Source organism: Artemia franciscana, chromosome 2, assembly GCF_032884065.1.
Source record: "Artemia franciscana chromosome 2, ASM3288406v1, whole genome shotgun sequence".
Classification (NCBI taxonomy): domain Eukaryota; kingdom Metazoa; phylum Arthropoda; class Branchiopoda; order Anostraca; family Artemiidae; genus Artemia; species Artemia franciscana.
In genome coordinates this window covers 25932337-25953815 of record NC_088864.1, presented here as the reverse complement: position 1 = coordinate 25953815, position 21479 = coordinate 25932337, and the positions used below count along the sequence as shown (strand labels likewise).

General features: G+C 35.6%; 1 protein-coding gene across 1 annotated transcript in view; it reads left to right on the top strand.

Annotated features, from left to right (window-relative positions):
• The window catches only part of LOC136039342 (sodium-dependent transporter bedraggled-like), a 129232-nt gene extending 108283 nt beyond the window's left edge, over nucleotides 1-20949 (top strand). Inside the window, exons 17-18 of the mRNA XM_065722977.1 lie at nucleotides 10449-10639; nucleotides 17915-20949. Of these exons, the coding sequence (XP_065579049.1) occupies nucleotides 10449-10639; nucleotides 17915-18239 (516 nt within the window). The 3' untranslated portion in view covers nucleotides 18240-20949. The remainder of the gene's footprint in view (nucleotides 1-10448; nucleotides 10640-17914) is intronic.
• The last annotated feature ends 530 nt before the right edge of the window (nucleotides 20950-21479 follow it).

Genomic DNA, 21479 nt, shown 5'->3' with positions numbered 1-21479 from the left:
AAAAAGTTTTTTCAATTGAAAGTAAGGAGAAGCATTAAAACTTAAAACAAACAGAGATTATTACGCATATGAGGGGTTCTAAAAATACTTTAGCATAAAGAGAGAGGTATTTAGGAGGAGATAAATACTTCGCTCTTTATGCTAAAAAAATTTAAGTAATTTCAACTATTAATTCTACGGCCTTTCTGATTCAGGGGTCATTCTTAAAGAATTGGGACAAAACAAGATTTAGTGTGTGAAGAGCAAGGTATTAACGAGGGGATCAACCCTCTCATATATATAGTCAAAAATATAAGAATATAAAAGTTTGTTACGTAAGTTAATTCTTAAGTTGCGTATTTTGTTTACTAATAAAAACGTTCGTTAAAAATTGAAAGATCTAGTTGCCTTTTTAAGTAACCAAAAAATTGGAGGGCAACTAGGCCTCCTTCCACACCCCTTATTTCTCAAAATCGTCTGATCAAAACTAAGAGAAAGCCATTTAGCAAAAAAAAGAATTAATATGCAAATTTCATTTTAATAATTTATGTACGGAGAGCCAAAATCAGACATGCATTACTTCAAAAACTTTCACAAATTAAATAAAAAAAAACAAGTTTTTTGAAATGAAAGTAAGGAGCGACATTAAAACTTAAAACGAACAGAAATTACTCCGTATATGAAAGGGGCTTTTCCTCCTCGACAACCCGCTCCTTGCGCTAAAGTTTGATTCTTTCCTGCAACTCTACTTTTTAAAACAATAAAAAACTTTAGCGTAAGGAGCGGGTTGTCGAGGAGGAAAAGCCCCTTTCATATACGGAGTAATTTCTGTTCGTTTTAAGTTTAATGTCGCTCCTTACTTTCATTTCAAAAAACTTGTTTTTTTTTATTTAATTAGCTTTAGAATCAATAGTTGTAGCCTAAGCTTTAGTAGCAATAGTAGTAATAGAAGTAGAAATAAAAGTAACTGTAGTAGTAGTATGAGGAAATGCAGTAGAATTGAGATGCAAGTATTTTCTTTTGGTTAGTTCAATATTCCTCACAACAAGCCCCGCTAGTTTCAACTTCACACATCAAAATATTCATAAGATATTGCTGTTAAACCCTTTTGACAACCTGCAAACAGACGGCGTATGGTGATTCAGATCTCCTTCCCCCCTCAAAATTCCTTGATAATTTTACCTTCATGCCCTTAGGTATAGTTGTAATAGTGGTCGCAACAGTATTGATATTACTAGTGGTAGCATTAAATGGCGGTACAACTGCTACTACTAATATCAGTAATATTAACATATTGCAATTTGATCAGTAGAACATCCGTCTCATCAAGTCCCGGAAGTTTTAACTTAATACAGTTAGCCATTGCTATGAAATTGCTGATATGTCTTTTTGACAACCCCTATGTTCATATACTTCTTGAAATTTCCATCCAAATGCTCTTAACCTTGCAATTAGTTGCAATAGAACTAGTGGTAGTAGTAGTAGAAATAAATGGAGCAGTAGGAGTAGAATTAGTAGTAATGTGCCCATGTTGCCTTTTGGCGAGATGATCTTCCCCTTGAATCATCTTCTAGAAGTTCCAACTTAATACCCAAATTGGTTCTTGAGATACGCTTTTTGACAATAATAATAACAATTTATTGTTACCCCCTGTACGCAACAAAGGTGCACTACAGAGGAGCATAAAAAAATGAAAAGAAAAACGAAAGCGGCGCAGATAAAAAAACACGCACAATTCTTGACAACTTTAACTTTCAAACACTTTTCAGCATCCAGTTCCAGTTCCGAAATTTTGTGTAAGGGTATATGGACTACCTAATTAGTCCATTCACCTCATTAAGTCTACAAAAATATCTTAAGATACAAATAAAATATCCTCCGATCAGCTAACAATCAGTTCTCCTTATGAAATCGCTTAATTCTAATGATGTGTTGTGGGAAGTGCGGGTACTTGAGCTGCCTGTCTCCAGCAGTTTAAGGCCTATAGGCCGCTCGGTACCTATACGGCTGTTCCCACTCACTCCCGCTCTCTTCTGCACATTTCATAAATATTATTGAATCAGCCCTTTTTCCTTTGTCTTCTTCATGCTTTAGTACATGGGTCAAGCATTATAAGATTACACAACTAGTAACGCTAAGCACTTGAAAGAAGGCAAGTCAATGGAAAAAATCGATAATTCTATTGCAGTGGTCAGCAAATCTACTTGCAGTTCGTCCATTTTTTGACAAATCTCAAAAACACCATACTGTTGTGAAATGTAACTATTACGAGTCCAAATGAAGATACTAAGATAATACTTGCAGAACCTAAAGAACAGCTATCGAATTTGCGTTTTATCAAACGCAGAGAAAAATTTCCAAAAAGGTGTCAAAAACAACACATGCGGTACAAAAAATGTATTATACAGCCGACCAAGGGTTCATAGCGTCTTTTGATTTTGTTCAAATTTTCCTTCAATACTGTAAATGAAGTAGTGTGGTAGTAGTAGTGGTGGTAGTTGTAGTAGTATTGGTAGCATGCAAATGTTGCCCTTTTCATCATTTCCCTGATCTTTTCCTGAGTTTTCCAATTTAATATGCTCAGTTATTCCTGTGTTACACCATTTTGACAATCCGTATACACATAATATATTTTGATTTAGTTCAAACAATCCTCTCAACATTCTCTGAAAGGCTCACCTGGATGTCCTTCGTATTTTTGGAAATTGAAGTTCAAACATGCAAACCTGTTTCAAACAGTTCGTGGTAACGAACTGTAGTAAGGAGCGACCCAGCTCGATAGAAACCAAAACTCTAAAAAAAGGAGTTTTGATACCAATAGCTACATCAAAAGAATCGCATTTTAATGCCGATTTTAAATATATAAGTTTTATCAAGTTTAGTCTTACCCATCAAAAGTTACGAGCCTGAACAAATTTGCCTTATTTTAGAAAATAGGGGGAAACACCCCCTAAAAGTCATACGATCATAACGAAAATCACACCACCAGATTCAGCGTATCAGAGAACCCTATTGTAGAAGTTTCAAGCTCCTATCTACGAAAATGTAGAATTTTGTATTTTTTGCCAGAATCACGGATTTTTTGGCAGATCACGGATGCGTGTTTATTTGTTTGTTTGTTTGTTTGTTTTTTTTTTGTTTTTTTTTTTTGTTTTTTTTTTCCCAGGGGTGATCGTATCGACCCAGTGGTCATAGAATCTTGCGAGAGGGCTCATTCTAACGTAAGTAACCAAACAAATTGGAGGGCACCTAGGCCTCCTCCCACGCTAATTATTTTCCCAAAGTCAACGGATCAAAATTTTATTCAGCGTAGTCAAAAAACCCTATAACTTTGTCTTTGGGGACGACTTCCTACCCCCCAGTCCCCGTGGGAGGGGCTACAAGTTACAAACTTTGACCAGTGGTTGCATATAGTAATGGTTATTGGGAAGTGTACAGACGTTTTCAGGGGGATTTTTGGTTGGGGGAGGGGGTTGACAAGAGGGGGATATGTTGGGGGAACTTTCCATCGAGGAATTTGTCATGGGGGAAGAAAATTTCCATGAAGGGAGCGCAGGATTTTCTAGCATTATTTAAAAAAAAAACAATGAAAAAATAAATATGTAAAGTTTTCTCAACTGGAAGTAAGGAGCAGCATTAAAGCTTAAAGCGAACAGAAATTATTACGCATATGAGGGGCTCACCTCCTCCTAATACCCCGCTCTTTACGCTAAATTATTTTTAGTGACTTCAACTGTTTATTCTACGGCTTTTGTGATTCAGGGGTCATTCTTAATGAATTGGGACAAAATTTAATCTTTAGTGTAAAGAGCGAAGTACTGACGAGGGGTGAACCCCTCATATATGTAATAAAAACATGAGATTACAAAAGTGCGTTACGTAAGCTAATTTATAAGTTACGTTTATCTTTTACTAATAAAAACATACGTTGAAATTAAAAGTTGTAGTTGCCTTTTTAAGTAACCAAAAAATCGCAGGGCAACTAGGCTTCCTCCGCCGCTCTTTTTTTCTCAAAATCATTCGATCAAAACTATGAGAAAGCCACTTAGCCAAAAAAAAAAAAACTTGCAAATTTCGTGTTAATTATTCCTCTGCGGAGAGCCAAAATCAAAACATGCATTGATTCAAAAACGTTCAGAAATTAAATAAAAAACAAGTTTTTTTTAGCTGAAAGTAAGGAGCGACATTAAAACTTAAAACGAACAGAATTTACTTCGTATATTAAAGGGGCTGCTTCCTCATCAACGCCCCGCTCTTTAAGCTATAGTTTTTTACTGTTTTAAAAAGCAGAGTTGAGAGAAAGAGTCAAACTTTAACGTAAAGAGCGGGGCGTTGATGAGGAAGCAGCCCCTTTCATATACGAAGTAATTTCTGTTCGTTTTAAGTTTTAATGTCGCTCCTTACTTTCAGCTAAAAAAAACTTGTTTTTTTATTTAATCAATAACAAATACCATATGTAAACAATCAAAGAATTCCCTAGCTTACATCCCTTGTCTTGTGAACTTGGGGATGTTGACATCCCCAAAGATATAGTTATTGGACCTTTCAACAATGTTTAATAAAATAGCTCTCTTAAGATTTTTATCGGATGTGTTTTGGAAAGAGATAGGCTTAAGGGGGATAATTTCCCCCCATCCATCTTTGAACCTTAAAAAGGGCAAAGAAACTCCCGACTTCCAATCAAATGAGCTCCATCCGATTCAAAGCAGATACGATACCCGTTCCATGAAAACTTCATATGCCCCGGAGCATAGCTTACAACCCTTGCCCATGGGCTCTGGGGGATTGTGTCCACCCTACAGACATCGTTATATAATTTTTAGACTATTGGTAACAAAATAGCTATTTCACAATTTCAATTGAATGCGTCTCGGAAAAGGGGGAAGTCAGTGAGGGGGGGGGGGGGGGCTAGTGGCTTTACATCATGTCTGTCTCTTAAAAGGACTCTAGAGGATTCTGTCAAGCCCAAAGGCCTTGTTGTATGATCTTTGGACTATTTTTGAACAAGTAACTATCGCAAAAGTTCTATCGGATGCATTTGAGAATGGGGGTGACGGGGGAGTGGTTGGAAGGCCCTTCATTGCTTTTACTCTTAAAAAGAGCACTAGAATATCTGATCTCCAATCCAATGAGCCAACTCCGGATTTTATACTACTACCCTTTCCATATATCCTTATATACCCTTTGGGCATAACTTACAACCTTTGCCCTGAGGGCTTTGGGGAGGGAGGGGTGTCATTTAGACCTTTCAACTAGATCTTTTTGAGGGCTTTTGGGTGGGTTGACATTATTTCCAGACCTTTCAACTACGCTGAACAAAATAGCTATCTCAAAATTTGATTAGATTTGTTTTGAAGATTGATGGGTGGGGGGGGTCTCTTTGCCCTCCAATGACTTCTGACTATTAAAAGGGGCTCTAGCCCTTTCAATTTCCAGTTGAATGGGCTTATTTTGAAGTCTCTACGACAACAGTCATCTAAAAATTTCTATCAGATGCATTTTGGGAGAATACGAGGTGTGTGTGCGTGGGGGGGTATCCGCCCTTCGATCACTTTGAATATTAAAAAGGGTACTAGAACTTATGATTGTCAAAAAGATAAGCCCCTTCAAAAGTTTATACGACCACCCAATCTATAAAAAACCTTATATGCCTCCGGGGCATTGCTTACAACTCTTGTCCCGGGGGCTGTGGAGAGGGGGGCTGTCATTCTCAAAGACATATTTTCCGGTCCTTTTAACTACGCTAAACAAAATCGCTATCCCAAAATTTGATTGGATGGGTGTGGAGAAATGGTGGGCGTGGGAGGGGGGTTAGTTTCCCTCCAATCACTTTCGACTATTAAAAAGGGTACTAGCAATGTTCAATGGAATGAACCATTTTCAAAGTTTCTGCGACAACTCCTTCGATACGAAGTGCCCTGGTCTAAGACAAACCAGGAAAAAAAAAAAAATGATACATTTTGCCCACATCGCTCTTTATTTAGGCAGTGCTATTGCGCTGGCCATAAGTATGATGCGAGAAAAAGAGATAGATTTTCTGCTTTGCATCCAATGTCTTTCTTTCAAGCAGCTCGAAATAATTTGTCAAAATATTCTTGTTGTTAACGACAAAGCTAAGACGAAAATTGTCGGACCTACGTATATATTTTGAAATGAGCAATTTTTCTTTTGGAATCAGAAATAGTTTTCAATAACGTCGTACTTTTAATAGATTAAATAAAAAAACAAGTTTTTTTAACTGAAAGTAAGGAGCGACATTAAAAATTAAAACTAGCAGAAATTGCCCCGTATACGAAAGGGGTTGTTCCCTCCTTAACCCTCGCTGTTTACGCTAAATTTGACTCTTTCTCTCAACTCTACTTTTAAAACAGTAAAAACTTTAGCGTAAAGAGCAGGGCGTTGAAAAGGGAACAATCCCTTTTGTATACTGGGTAATTTCTGCTCGTTTTGAGTTTTAACGTCGCTCCTTACTTTCGGTTAAAAAAAACTTGTATTTTTATTTAATTTCTGAACTTTTTTAGTTAATCCATGTTTTGATTCCGGCTCTCCGCAGATGAATAATTAAAGCAAAATTTGCATATTTATTTATTTGGCTAAATGGCTTTCCCATAGTTTTTACCGAATGATTTTGAGAAAAAAATGAGCGAGGGAGGAGTCCTAGTTGCCGTCTAATTTTTTGGGTACTTAAAAAGGCAACTAGAACCTTTAATTTCTTACGAACGTTTTCATTAGTAAAAGATATAGCCTACGTAACTTACGAATTAGCTTACGTAACAAACTTCTATATTCGTATGTTTTTATTACGTATATAAGAGGGTTCACCCACTCGTCAATACCTCGCTCTTTACACTAAGGCTTGAATTTTTTTTCTTGAATCACAAAGGCCGTAGAATAAATAGTTGAAAGTACTAAAAATACTTTAGCATAAAGAATGAGGTATTAGGAGGAGGTGAACCCCTTATATGCGTAATATTTTCTGTTCGTTTTAAGTTTTAATGCTACTTCTTACTTTCAGTTGAAAAAACTTTTTCATATTTAATTTGTCATTGTTTTTTAAATAATGCTAGAAAATGCTGCGCCCCCTTCATAGAAATCTTCTTCCCCCATGACAAATTCCTCCATGGAAAGTTTCCCCCACATAACCCCTCTTCCCAACCCTTCCTCCTAACCAATAAATCCCCCTGAAATCGTCTGTACACTTCCCAATAACCATTACTATATGCAAACACTGGTCAAAGTTTGTAACTTGCAGCCCCTACCACGGGGACTGTGGGGGAGTAAGTCGTCCTCAAAGTCATAATTATAAGGTTTTTCAATCAATGCTGAATAAAATGGCTATCTCAGAATGTTGATCCGACGACTTTGGAAAAAAAATGGGCGTGGGAGGGGGCCTAGGTGCCCTCCAGTTTTTCGGTCACTTAAAAAGGGCACTAAACTTTTCATTTCCGTTCGAATGAGCCCTCTTGCAAAATTCTAGGACCACTGGGTCGATACGATCACCTCTGGGAAAAAGAAAAAATAAAAAAATAAAAAAAAACGAACAAACAAATAAACACGCATCCGTGATTTGTCTTTTGGCAAAAAATACCAAATTCCACATTTTTGTAGATTGGATCTTGGAACTTTTACAGTAGGGTTCTCTAATACGCTGATTCTGATGGTGTGATTTTCGTTAAGATTCTATGGCTTTTAGGGGTAAGACTAAACTTGATGCAATGTATATATTTAAAATCAGTATTAAAATGCGGTTCTTTTGATGTAACTATTGGTATCAAAATCCCGTTTTTTAGAGTTTTGGTTACGATTGAGCCGGGTCGCTCCTTACTACAGTTCGTTACCACGAACTCTTTGATTTGATTTTTTTTTTTTTTTTTTTTTTTTTTTTACCGAGAGAAGAAGAAAAAAAGAATGACGAAAAAACAGACGGATAACGATTTCAGTAGGCTTTAAATTGAATCAAATTTCAAGATTGAACGATTTCCTTCGGTTGTAAATGTGGGCCAAAGTTCTTCTATTATAGACATTCGAAATTTGTATTAAAAAGTAAAAACATAACTTTTTGTCAAAATCACCAATTGATTGCCTGAACGTTTTTCTAATATGTCGTATTTAGTCCACAGAAAATAAATTTGCAAATATATACAATAATATAAAATTATTATTTGAGTACTGGGCTTATTTGAATCTTCTGTTTTCCAATACATAGTTGACAAACTATTAAGGGGGCGAACGGAAAGTTCCAAAAGCTGATTTTTAGGTTTGATTTTTCGATTCCTTCATGGAATTGCCTGGAACACGAGACGGCACACAAATGATAATGAAGTTCGGCACTTCATTATCGGAATGTATATACATATATATATATATATATATATATATATATATATATATATATATATATATATATATATATATATATATATATATATATATATATATATATATATATATATATATATATATATATATATATATATATGTATATATATATATATATTTTCTTGTGAGAAAATATATATATATTTTCTTGTGAGATTAAACAACCTACAGCAATGTTAAAATAAAGAAGAAAATGTAGAGAGCAGACGGAAGAAGAAAGAACACTTCCAAGAACCTAGACAATCTTATCAAAACAGAAACTTAATTCTCAAAGTTACCCTAATTGTAAGGAATCTTCCACATATGTCTAGAGCCTATTGTACGGTTGGCATTTCGAAACATCCCTAGGTAGGTTGTTACACTTTCTACAAGCTGTAACTAATGGTTTATAATCCCATCATACTCTCGCTGTCGCTAGCATGCTTGAAACATAACTAGATTAAATGCTGTATTTGGAAAGTTCCCTTAGCAAATTTTACTTTTTACCATTTCTGAAAGTGCCATTCGTTTCAAAAAGATCCTGAACATTTTTCTCTGGCGTAGATTCTTTCAGAGATGCTGTACGTAATCAATCGTTTTAGAAAATGACAGACAACTTGTTCTAATCAAATATCTGAATGCTAGTACCCTCTTTAAGTGACAAAAAAAGTTCCCGAATAAATTGCTATTTGTTACTATTTTGTGTAGTGAAGTGACGATTTCCGTCTGATTTACTTTCACATGACTTGAAAGTGAAGACTGATATCAAAAGTTAAAAGGAACAAAAGCACAATGAATATAATAGGCATGCCACTCTCCTTTCCCTTTTCCCCACTCTTAACGCTAAAATTGGTAGGATTTTGCTGTAAGCTCATTAGAACGCACAAAATATTATGAAAAGGTTATTGTAGATGTTGCCTTTGTCTTTTGCGGTAAAAAATTGAAACTGGAAACTTTGCCGTTTACCCGACTATTAAACTCAAAGTTGAATTCAAGTAAATTCATTTTTGAAGCATTGTGATAAAAAAAGCAGGCTTGAAACTATGTATTGTTTTCATTTCATTGAAACGGAAGTCCATCTTCAGCGTGAAAAAAATGGTTCTGGCGCAGCCCCCTCAAATGTATTGGGGGTAGCACATCTCATTTTTTACTTTTGACGTTAAATAGGAGTCCCGGAGGAACATGCATACTCGTAACAGATATATAACACTAAAACCTACCAAAATGTAGGAAAATAGATCTCAGGGAAGAATGTTTAATCGATCAAATCCGAAAGAAATTTTTGAATTAAGATTCCCAATCCCAACAAACAATCACCGATAATAATAAATTTTTCTCGAATGTTTCCCGGGTATTCCATGAAAGAAAACTAAACCATCCCTAATCATGGTAAATTAGCATTCCACATTTGTTATGTTGGGATATATATCTTTGATAAGCTGTTTTATTATTATAAAACAGTCACTATTTAGTATTCACACCACTATTCACACATCACTATTCATGTATTCATTAGACTACTAACACTATCTGTAACGCATCGCAGCTTTAATCACTCCTTCATTCGAACCTGCTTCAAATTTTTTACTTTTGCTGTCATCCAAGAAAGTCATAAAGAGAGGTTGTTATTTTTCAATCTCATTCGAACCAATCTCGGCAGCTTTTAATTTTTTCTATTTAATAAAAAGATTATATCAACGTATTGCCGTTCATGATGAAAGTATTAAATTCAATCTTAAAACAGATTGAATGTTGTTGTTGGAAGTCTGATATTTTCTTTTTCTCTCTCTTTGGAATAACTTACATTTTGTTTTAGCCAAAAAAACCTTCCCATTATTTTTTTTTGCTAGAATTAAAGAATGTTTCTTATGATTTTCAATTTCAAAAATGACTTATTGTGTCCCTTAATTTCTGTAGTGAGTCCTTAAGCCCTGTGTGTAGAAAATAAAGGGTAGAAACTGAAAATGAGAGAGATATAGCCACCAAGGATTAGTAAGAAACGTTGTCACAATTTTACCCGCAGCTCATATAGACTGAATGAGCTCAAGACAATATATATAGTACTGTGATTTACTTTGTTTTTCCTTTTAATTTTGAAGTGAATTTTCCAGCTAGTCCAGAATCTATATCGCCCAGAAATGAGAAGGCGACGCGAAAGTAGCAGAAACAGAAGAACAAGAAGACAGAGAAGACGTGAAAGAAGTAGAGCTCCTTCAAGGTCTCCTTCGCCGACTCCAGTCTATACAGAGCCACCGCCAAAGTACACTCCACCTCCCACATATAATACAGCAACAGGAGCTAGGTAAGTAGTTTGAGTTTCAGATGAAGTGTTATTATTTATTAAACTAGCTTAAAAATGGATAAAATCTGAATTGTTTTTTTCAAGTGCCTTTTCAACAACTAATCATTTTAGGTTAGGGCACTTCGGAGTAGTTACGGAGGGCACTCGAAGAATTTGTTCGGTAGAAACTTCAAAAAGGGATCATTCAATTGAAAATTGAAAGGGCTAGTGCCCTTTTTAATAGTCAAAAGTGATTGGGGGGCAACAAACACTCCCCCTCCCACGCCCATCATTTCCCTAAACACATCCAATCAACATTTTGTGATAGCTACTTTGTTCAACGTAGTTAAAAAGTCGGGAAATTATTTCTTTGAGAATGATACCCCACCCCCACAGCCCTCAGGGCAAGTGTTGTAAATTATGCCCTGGGAACATAGGGTTCTTATAGAATGGTTTGACGTATAAACTTTGGAGGGGGCTCATTGGATCGGTAATCAGAAGTTCTAATGCCCTTTTAATCGTACCTAGTATTTTCCCAAAATGCATCTGTGAGAAATTTTGAGTTGGTCGTTTTATTTAAAATAGCCCAAATATTATATACAAATTTTTTACGATTGAAGGAAATCCCAAGAGCCTGGGGGCAAGGGTTTTAAGTTATGTCCCCAGGGTACTAAAGGTCTTTATGGTAGGGATGGCTGTGTAAACACTAGAAGAGTCTGATTTGGTTGACAACTGGAAGTTCTAGTTCCCTTTTAAGAGCCAAACTGATGGAGGGCGACTAAATATCCCCCCTCCCCCGAGTAACCCTCTTTCTCACCAAATGAAATTGTGAGATAGCTATTTTGTTCAAAATAGTCCAAAGAACACATAACAATACCTCTAGGGTTGACACAACTCCCCAGTGCCCTAGAGACAGGTTTGTAAGTGAAGCCCTATGGGTATCTAAGGTTTTATCGAATGGTTGGTCGCATAAACTTCAGATGTGGCTTATTTGTTTTGAAATTGGAAGTTATAGTGCCCTTTTTAAGAGGAAAAAGTGATGTGAGAGCAGCCAGCCCTCCTCCCACGCCCAAAATTTCTCACAAAAATATCCAATCAAAATTTGAAGACAGCAATTTTGTTCATCGTAGTTGAAGGGTCTGGAAATTATATCTTTGTGGAAAACAACTATCAGGGCAAGGGTTGTAAGTTATGCCCTGGGGGTTTTTATAAGGTTTTTATACAAAAGATGGGTTACGAAGTAAAAGGATTTTATACAAAACATGGTCGTATATACTTTGGAGGAGACTCATTGGATTGGTAGTTAGAATTTCTAGAGCCCCTTTTAAGAGTATAAGCGGTCAGAGGACAGCTACCCCTCCTTCCCCCCACACACGTCGTGTTTTCCATAAATGTATCGAATAGAAATTTTAAGAGAGTCATTTTATTCAAAATAGTCCAACTATTATATAACGAAGCTTTTGGGGTTGATATAAACTATCAGAGCCTAGTCCAAAGATTGTAAGTTATGCCCCGGGGGAATTTAAGGTCTTTATGGAAGAAATGGTTGTTTAACTTCAGAAGAGGCTAATTTGGTTGAAAATTGAAAGTTCTAGATTCCTTTTAAGAGTCAAAAGTGATGGAAGGTAACTAGCCCCTCCCCCCAAAAAGCCCTCTTTTCACCAAATGAATCTGATTGAAATTGTGAGATAACAACTTTGTTCAAAATAGTCCAAATAACATATAACAATGCCTATAGGGTTGACAGAACCCCCCACCCCTGGGGATAGGCTTGTAAGTTATGCCCTGGAGGCATATAAGGTTTTTATGGAATGAGTGGTCTGTAAACTTCAGATGGGGCTATAGTGCCCTTTTTAAGAGTCAAAAGTACTTTCAGAGCAACCAGCCCCCCTCCCCCACACCCATCATTCCCGCGAACACTTCAAATTAAAACTTGGGGATAGCGATTTTGTTCATCCTAGTTTAAGGGTCTGAAAATTATGTGTGTGAGGAAGACCCCCTCCCACAACTCTCAGGGTAAGGGTTGTAAGTTATACCCTGTGGGTATATAAGATTTTTATAGAAAGAGTGGTCGTAAATGCTGTGGAGGGGACTCATTGGATCGGTAATAAGAAGTTTTAGTGCCATTTTTAAGAGTCAAAGTGATCCAGGTGAACCAATCCCCCCAAACTACCCTGGTTTTCACCAAACACATCTGATTGAAATTGTGTGATGACCATCTTGTTTAAAATAGACCAAAGAACATATGAAAATGTCTCCAGGGTTGACACAACCCCCCAGAGCCAGGGGGCAAGGGGTTTAAGTTATGCCCTGAGGGCATATAAGGTTTTTCCGGAATGAGCAGTTGAATAAAATTCAAATGGGTCTCATTTGTTTCTAAATTGGAAGTTATAGTGGCCTTTTTAAAAGTCAAAGTGATGTGAGAGCACCGCTCACGCCCATCATTTCCCAAAACATACCTCCAAACAAAGTTTTGAGCCATCAATTTTTTAGCATTGTTGAAAGGTTCAGTAATTATGCATTTGGGAATGTCAACCCCCCCCCCTCTCTCTGAGGCCCCAGGGAAAGGGCTGTAAGCTAGTTAATTTGTTCATTGCTTGCATATAGTATACGTTATTGAGAAAAGGTATGCCTGTTTGACTTCTACTTTCCCAAAGTACGAAACGCATTAAGATGAGTCTTTCAGGGAATGTCGAGGGGAGTGTTGAACTAGATTAAAACATGTTATGTGTATATGGGCTGTCAAAAGGGTATAACTCAAGAATGACTGAGTATATTAATTTGGAATTTTCAATAATAAGGGAATCAGTTGACCAAAAAGGCATTCAGATGAAAATTTCAAGAAGTATATGAATATACAAGTTATCAAAGTGCATATCAGCAATGTCATAGCAATGGCTACTTATATTAAGCTGAGTAATAATTTTACTGCTCTGACTACTTTTATAACTATATCTAAGTGTATGAAGATTATTCTTTCAGAGAATATTTTTCAAAAATTTCTGTTGCACGGATGACAACCTGCCATCCGTTTGCAGGTTGTCAACGTGGCATATAAATTTCTTAAGAACAGTTTCGTGTGCGAAATTAAAACTTTTAAGGCTTGTTGTGGGGGATGTTGCACTAACCAAAAGACAATATTTGTATCATAATACTACTACTCCTACAACTAATACTACTACTTATTATTATTACTGCTACTACTACTACTGCTACTGCTAAAGCTAAGACTACTACTATTAACTCTACTCCTACTGCTATTACTATAACTACTGGTGATACTGCTACCGCTAATAAACCTAAGGGTATTAAGGCGAAAATTTTGGGCAATATTGAAACTGTGTTGAAATAATCGAAACACGCTATGCCCACATAGGTTGCCAAGAGGGCGTATCAGCAGTGCTTTAGGAACGATTGATGGAATTAAGTTGAAAATTTCATCTTGTGTTGAAGGGGATGTCGTAAAAAAAAAAACAAAGGTGCTATGTGCACACTGCTACTAATGCTACTACTGCTACTACACAAGCTAAGGGTATTAAGGGGAAGCTTTTAAGAAAATACTTAGGTGGATATTTTACTAAATCAAAACGAACTTTGATCATGTAGATTGTCAAAAGGGTGACAAAATAAATGTCACAATAACGGCTTAAATTATTAAGTTAGACCTTTCAGGGTAAGTTCTGACTAATTTTGAACTAGCCAGAAGACACTATGTGTATACTTAACAGTACTTATACGGTGACCGTAACTATTAACACTAAGTGCATTTAGTTGAAACGTTTAGGGGGAGCTTCAGTCGAACGAAAAGCTATACGCATGCAAGTATTAAAAGAGCATATAAGCAAAATCATAGGCAGCGCTGCTCTATCATAGCTAGTAATATCGATGGTATTTCTGAAGGAGCTAATTTGATTGGAAATTCAAAGTTCTGGTACCCATTTTAAGAGTAAAAACTGATTGAAGTGCATTCAGCCCTCCTCTTTAGCTCATAATTTTCCAAACACTTCCAATCAAAATTTTAAGCTAGTAATTTTGTTCTGAATAGCTGAATGGCCTTGTAACTGTACCTCTAGGTCCTTTGCGAAGGTCAACCCCCCACATGTATTCAATTTGCCCATTATGTTTAAAACCTAACTGTTGCCCTAAGGTTAAATCAAAACGCCCTGTGTGTATTCTGGTTGTCAATAAGACATCTTAGCCATATCCCCTGGATAATTGAGGGCATTATGTTCAAACTTTTGGGGCTGCTTCTATTACTACTTCTGCTCTTGAAATTTAACTAAATCAAAAGAGTATAAACATATCCAAGCTGTCAAAGAGCATAGATAGAATTTTATATAAATATATTAAATTTTATTTTTCAGGTGAACTAGAAGAGGTATAAAAATAGATTAAACGCTGCTATTTGTATTCAGATTTTTAAAAGGTTGTATGTCGTTCAAAATTATTGGAAAAAGTTTCTCCAGCATACAAATAGCAGGTCAAACTATAAATCCTTCAAGAAAAACAGAAAAAATTCGAACTATCATTTATCTTTTTCCCTGAAAAAGACTATGTCAATATAAAACGGACAGAAACTAATTAAAAACTCCTTCCAAAAATTTTTTCCATATTTAAAATAAATTTTAAATCTTTTGATTTTTATAATTTTCGTAAATCAGATATTATTAAAATTTTATGGAATAAATATCAGCATATGTACATAAAACTGTCAATGCACATTCATTTGTATTTTTTTCAGTAAAATGCAAATTATGTCCTGGCCTTGGGAAGGCATAGGGGTTTTGAGCCCTACTCATGTTAATTTCTGCTTGTTTTAAGTTTGACTCGATTTATTATTGTAATTTTAATTTAATTAATTATTATTGTAATTTAATTATTTACCGATACTGATCTGTGGTAGGTTTACGCTTGGTAGAACATTTGATTCTATTTTTGCTCTTTTTTGGTGTAATGGAGTTCTTTACATTTCTTTGAAAAAACTTATTTTGTGGAAAAAGTCTTTTTAATTAATTGCTTACTAGGTGTGGTATTATCTGACATTTTATGATGTTCCGAAATATGACAACGTAAAGAAAAAAAAAATCTGAATTAATTAGTTCTTAATAAATGGAGCTCAAATAAGTCGCTTCGATATCTCTTAAGGGCTAATATATATGTATCTATTTCTTATTTTCAACTGCCTCTCTGTAAACTTGCAAGAGACCTTTAACAGATGCAATAATGGAGTGTTTTCAAACGAAATGAAGTGGTGTGGGTTACCGTACACGTGTTGGGCCGAATCGCAATCAAGTTTTCCTCTGAAAGTTTTGATATCAGTTTATGATTTTTAAATTCTTATTTGGAATGCAAATCTTCAATTGACAAAGCCATTATTATTACCGTTAAGGTGGGGATGGACCACTATCGAGGCTCAGGCATTCAAAACCAATTGCTCCCATACCCCGAAAAATGTGCTCCATTTTTAGCTGGGAGGAGGGGGCTATGATGGATTTGGTTTCTACCATTACCATATATCTTGATAACTACCGGACTTCTCCTTTCTTCACTATGTCTTCCAGATTCACAATAATAAAATAAAATATCTCAACCCGGTATTTAATCCTAGCTGGAACAGTCTTCTATCAGATGCCTCCTTGTTTCCACAGTAGCCACCTGACACTTACGTCATAATGTAGGTTCAACCCTCCCTATTTGAGAAAGAAGTTTCTCAATATTTTCAATTACTGTAATGGATTCTGTAACTATTCTCATCACAGACATTTTCCGTCGCAGAGAATGTTTAGTCAAGGTGGGGTTAAACTTTGGGAGTATTTCCTTGACAAAGCCATGAAGCTACGCCAAAGGCTCGAGAATCCGCCTTGGCCCAACATGTGTACGACAACCCACACAACTTCATTTTGTTTAGACTCACCTCCATTATTACATCTGTTGAAGGTCTCCTGCAAGTTTTCAGAGAGGCAGTCGAAAATAAGAAACATATACCGAAAAGACTTATTTGAGCTCCATTTATAACGAACTTAATAATTCCGATTTTTTTTCTTTTACATTGTCATGTTTTGGAGCCTCATAAAATGTCATATAATACCAGATCTACTAAGCCATTAGCTGTTCAAAAGGCATTAAATAAAATGAACTCGGATTTTATATTGAGTTAACCTTTCACCGTTGCATGGAAAGGGTCTTCTTTTTAGTGGTCGGTTTTTGTGGTCTTTTTATTTATTTTTGCCCGGAAGACGGTGGAAGAGGGTCTAACGGTTTTTGTTTTCATGTTTTCACTAACCTCCTTTCCCCCTTTGTCGCGTTTTTTCTCATCTTTCAAAATTATTTTCTTTAAAAGTCCTGAATAGGTTTGCCAGTATTACTTTGGAGGCAGGAATTTGAATATGGAAGGTTTGCTTAACTTCATTTATTCTTATTTAGAAATGAACCTGATTCTTGAATGTACTTCCGGTGGTATAGAAGAGGCTTTTTTTTCCTCCTTCTCCGATAAGAATGTAAAAAAAAACAGAGCAAATGCCCTTTTTCACTGTTAATGGAAAATAAACCTTTTCATACTTGGAAAAAGACGACTGCTGGGCATGGAAAAAAAATTAAGTCCTTGTGTTTGAGGCATAATGATTAGTACCGAGTCAAGTCGTGACTGGATGGAAACAGCATTCGTTTCCAAAAAAAGTAATATTTCTTTTAAAACATTATTAAAGAAAAATCTGAAACGGATAAAATGAAACTAAATAAGACTCGATCTAGAACAGGGATTTTTATGCCACACCTAAACAGCCTTCGTACACCATACACTACCAGTACAACTTTCTAGTATGGCACGGTTGCGTCAGTGTTAATCGAGAGTTGGTAATGACTCGGTGTGTACAGCTCTGAGACTGCTCGCCTCTCTTCTTACGTTTTCGCAAAAGCGCACTCAATCTTACAGTCAAAACCTGTGTTTGTGATTGACGAACTTAGTGTTTGAAAAGCTCTTAATCACGACGGTCGTCGTGTTCACTGTTTTCCGACATGTTGGAAAACTTGATTGACAATCAGAGAAATCGTCTCATTTGTGAAAACGATTTCCGAGTAGATTTTTCCTATATATCTGTTATTTGTTCCCATTTTCAAAAATAAAATGAATTGCTTTTAATTGTTTCTTTATCTATCCATTTTTCTTGAAATTTAATAGGTTTTACAGTCCATTAAATTTTTCCAGTGACGTTGCGGCCCACTATAATAAAAGATTGAACATCCTTGGTATAGAGATTAGCTAGCTGAAGTTTAATTTTAATATAATTTTACTTACAGGGTGGCGAAAATTCTTCGGGAATCTTTTCGTCGACTTCGTCCATCGCTTCTGGAAAACGCCAGCAATGATGCTGAAACAGCTAATCAGCCATCTCCACCAAGCTATGCGGAAAGTATACAGCAGTTTTGCCGAAGTGCGCAATCAAGTTGCCAAAATACCCTTAGTGAAAACCAAATAACATTAAACGAAGTCAGCCAGTTTATTCGAAATAGTATTCGAAGAAGTGCGCGTCCTTCCAGGCCTCAAAGAGATTCAATCGTCAATATACTGTCTGATCAAGACAACTCAGAAACAATAATGAATCTGGCTGAAAGTGCAGCTTAGAATCAATGCAGCAATAGTGGATATGCTTATGAAGCATGGACTTCTGTTATTTTCTTATATAAATGACCCTCCCACGATGAACAGTGATGTAAATTAGATCCTATAATAATACCGTCTAGGTGCTCAAGATGATCAAAATATTATCGTCTATATTTCCGATTTTATTTGATTGTTGTAGAATTAACATGTAAATTGTTTTTAGAAAATTTGTTGTTAATTAACAGATACGTTATTGGCAATGAACCTCTTTCCGTTGGGATAAGACTAAGAGTTGAATTTCATTGAGAACAACAGTAATTTTTAAACCATTCCTGGTTGAAAAACACTAATTTTGAAAATAAAACCATTCAATTTCAAACCTCAATCTATTGTACTGAAAAATAAATAAAAAAAAACAAGTTTTTTTAATTGAAAGTAAGGAGCGACATTAAAACTTAAAACGAACAGAAATTACTTCGTATATGAAAGGGGCTGCTTCCTCATTAACACCCCGCTCTTTACGCTAAAATTTGACTCTTTCTCTTAACTCTACTTTTTAAAATAGTGAAAAAACTTTCAGTTGAAAAAACTTTTTTTTTTTTATTTAATTTCTGAACGTTTTTGAATCAATGCATGTTTTTGATTTTGGCTCTCCGCAGATGAATAATTATAACGAAATTTGCATATTTATTTTTGTGGATAATTGGCTTTCTCATAGTTTTGACCGAATGATTTTGAGAAAAAAGGGAGCGGGGTAGGAGGACTAGTTGCCCTCCGATCATTTGGTTACTTAAAAAGGCAACTAGAACTTTTAATTTTTCACGAATGTTTTTATTAGTAAAAGATATACGTAACTTACAAATTAGCTTACGTAACGAACTTCTGTATTCTCGTGTTTTTATTACGTATATGAAGCGGTTCATCCCCTCGTCAGTACCTCGCTCTTTACACTAAAGCTTAAATTTTATCCTAATTCATTAAGAATGACCCCCGAATCACAAAAGCCGTAGAATAAATAGTTGAAATTACTAAAAACACTTTAGCGTAAAGGGCGAGGTATTAGGAGGAGGTGAGCCCATCATATGCGTAATAATTTCTGTTCGTTTTAAGTTGTAATGCTTTCCCTTACTTTCAGTTGAAAAAACTTTTTCATATTTATTTTTCATTGTTTTTTTTTAAAATAATGCTAGAAAATCATGCGCTCCCTTCATTTTCTTCCCCCATGAAAGTTCCTCCAAGTAAAGTTCCCCCAACGTATCCCCCTCTTCTCAACCCCCCCCCCCACCTAAAAATCCCCCAGAAAACATCTGTACACTTCCAAATAACCATTACTATATGTAAGCACTGGTCAAAGTTTGTAACTTTTGGCCCCTCCCAAGGGGACTGTGGGGGAGTAAGTCGTCCCCAAAGACATAGTTATAAGGTTTTTTGACTGCGCTGAATAAAATGGCTATCTCAGAATTTTGATCCGGTGACTTTGCAAAAATAATTAGCGTGGGAGGGGGCCTAGGTGCCCTCCAATTTTTTTGGTCACTTAAAAAGGGCATTAGAACTTTTCATTTTCGTTAGAATGAGCCCTCGCAAGATTCTAGGACCACAGGGTCGATACGATCACCCCTGGAAAAAAAAACAACAAATAAACACGCATCCGTGATCTGCCTTCTGGCAAAAAACACAAAATTCCACATTTTTGTAGATAGGAGCTTGAAACATCTATAATTGGGTTCTCTGATACGCTGAATCTGATGGTGTGGTTTTCGTTAAGATTCTATGACTTTTAAGGGTTGTTTCCCCCTATTTTCTAAAATAAGGCAAATTCTCTCTGGCTCGGAACTTTTGATGGGTAAGATTAAACTTGATGAAACTTATATATTTAAAATCAGCATTAAAATGCGATTCTTTTGATGTAGCTATTGGTATCAAAATTCCATTTTTTAGTTCGTTACCACGAACTGTTTGATAAAATTATTGGCTATAACCTTCATGGCTTAAGGATTGCCGAATAGAATCTGTGATAGTTTATATTCATTAGCGTTTTTTTAAAGTGTTTGCACACAAAAGATTAGAAATAGACTGAATATTATTATATTTTTATGAGAATTTTGGCACAGTTTTCTTTTTTGCTCGAACAAAAAAAAAATAACACATGGGTGGTATATAATTGAGAAAACAACAATTATATAATTCCAAGTTAATGTGTAATGATCAATGGGTAGTTGCTATTTTTTGAATGTCAGTTTAATTCTGCATGTGGTTTGATCGAATCCTAGAATTACTTTTTGTTGTCAACATGTTTTTATTCAGTTTGCGTCAAAACCCCGGTTTAAATCTGAAAGTTTCTAATCACACAATTTGGTTTCTTGTCCTTCTTTGGAAATGTATTAGCACTAATTTGATAGAAACATTTGTGATTTAATGTGTATGTTCATCCCCCTCCCTCTTATGAATAGTATTATTGTAGTACATATCCTGGTCTGTGACCGAGGCTTATTTAATTTGGACTTGTTTCGTATTCTACTGTACATGCGTTCTGAATGGATGTATTGCGCAATACTATTCCAGAGGTCATTTTGAGTATATGATATCTTCTTTGGAACTGTATATTAGTGATGTCTGTGTGATTATTTATTGCGAGTTTCATCATTACGAAATTGAGTGTTATTTTACGACTGTTTGGGTTTGACATGGTTAATACTGTGCCTTTCTTGTTTACTTATTAAAAATTAGTCGAAATTTTTTTTCTTTACCAATGGTGTTTGCTAATAACTTCAGGTCACTTAAAAGAAAACGCATACTCGTAAATATCAGTAAAAATATTGGTACCGAAACCCTAAAAAACGCAAGTTTGATATCAATAGTATAGCAAAAGAATCAACTAATTCTGCTGATTCCAAATACATAAGATTCATTAAGTTTAGTGTTACTCACTAAAGACTACGAACCTGAGAAAAATTGCCTAATTTTCGAAAAAGGGGGAAATACTCCTTGAAAGTAAAGAAAGCCTATCAGAGAACCATGATGTAGAGGTTTCAAGCCCCTATCTGCAAAAATGTGGAATTTTATATTTTTTTTTGCCAGAAGAAAGATCACGGATGCTTGTTCATTTTTTTTTATCTGGGGCGATCATATCGAAACAATGATCCTAGAACATCGGGAAAGGGCTCATTCGAATGGGAATAATAAGTTCTACTGCCCTTTTTAAATTACCAAAAAGATTGGAGTGCAACTACCCCCCTTCCCGTGCCCCCTTTTTCCCCAAAA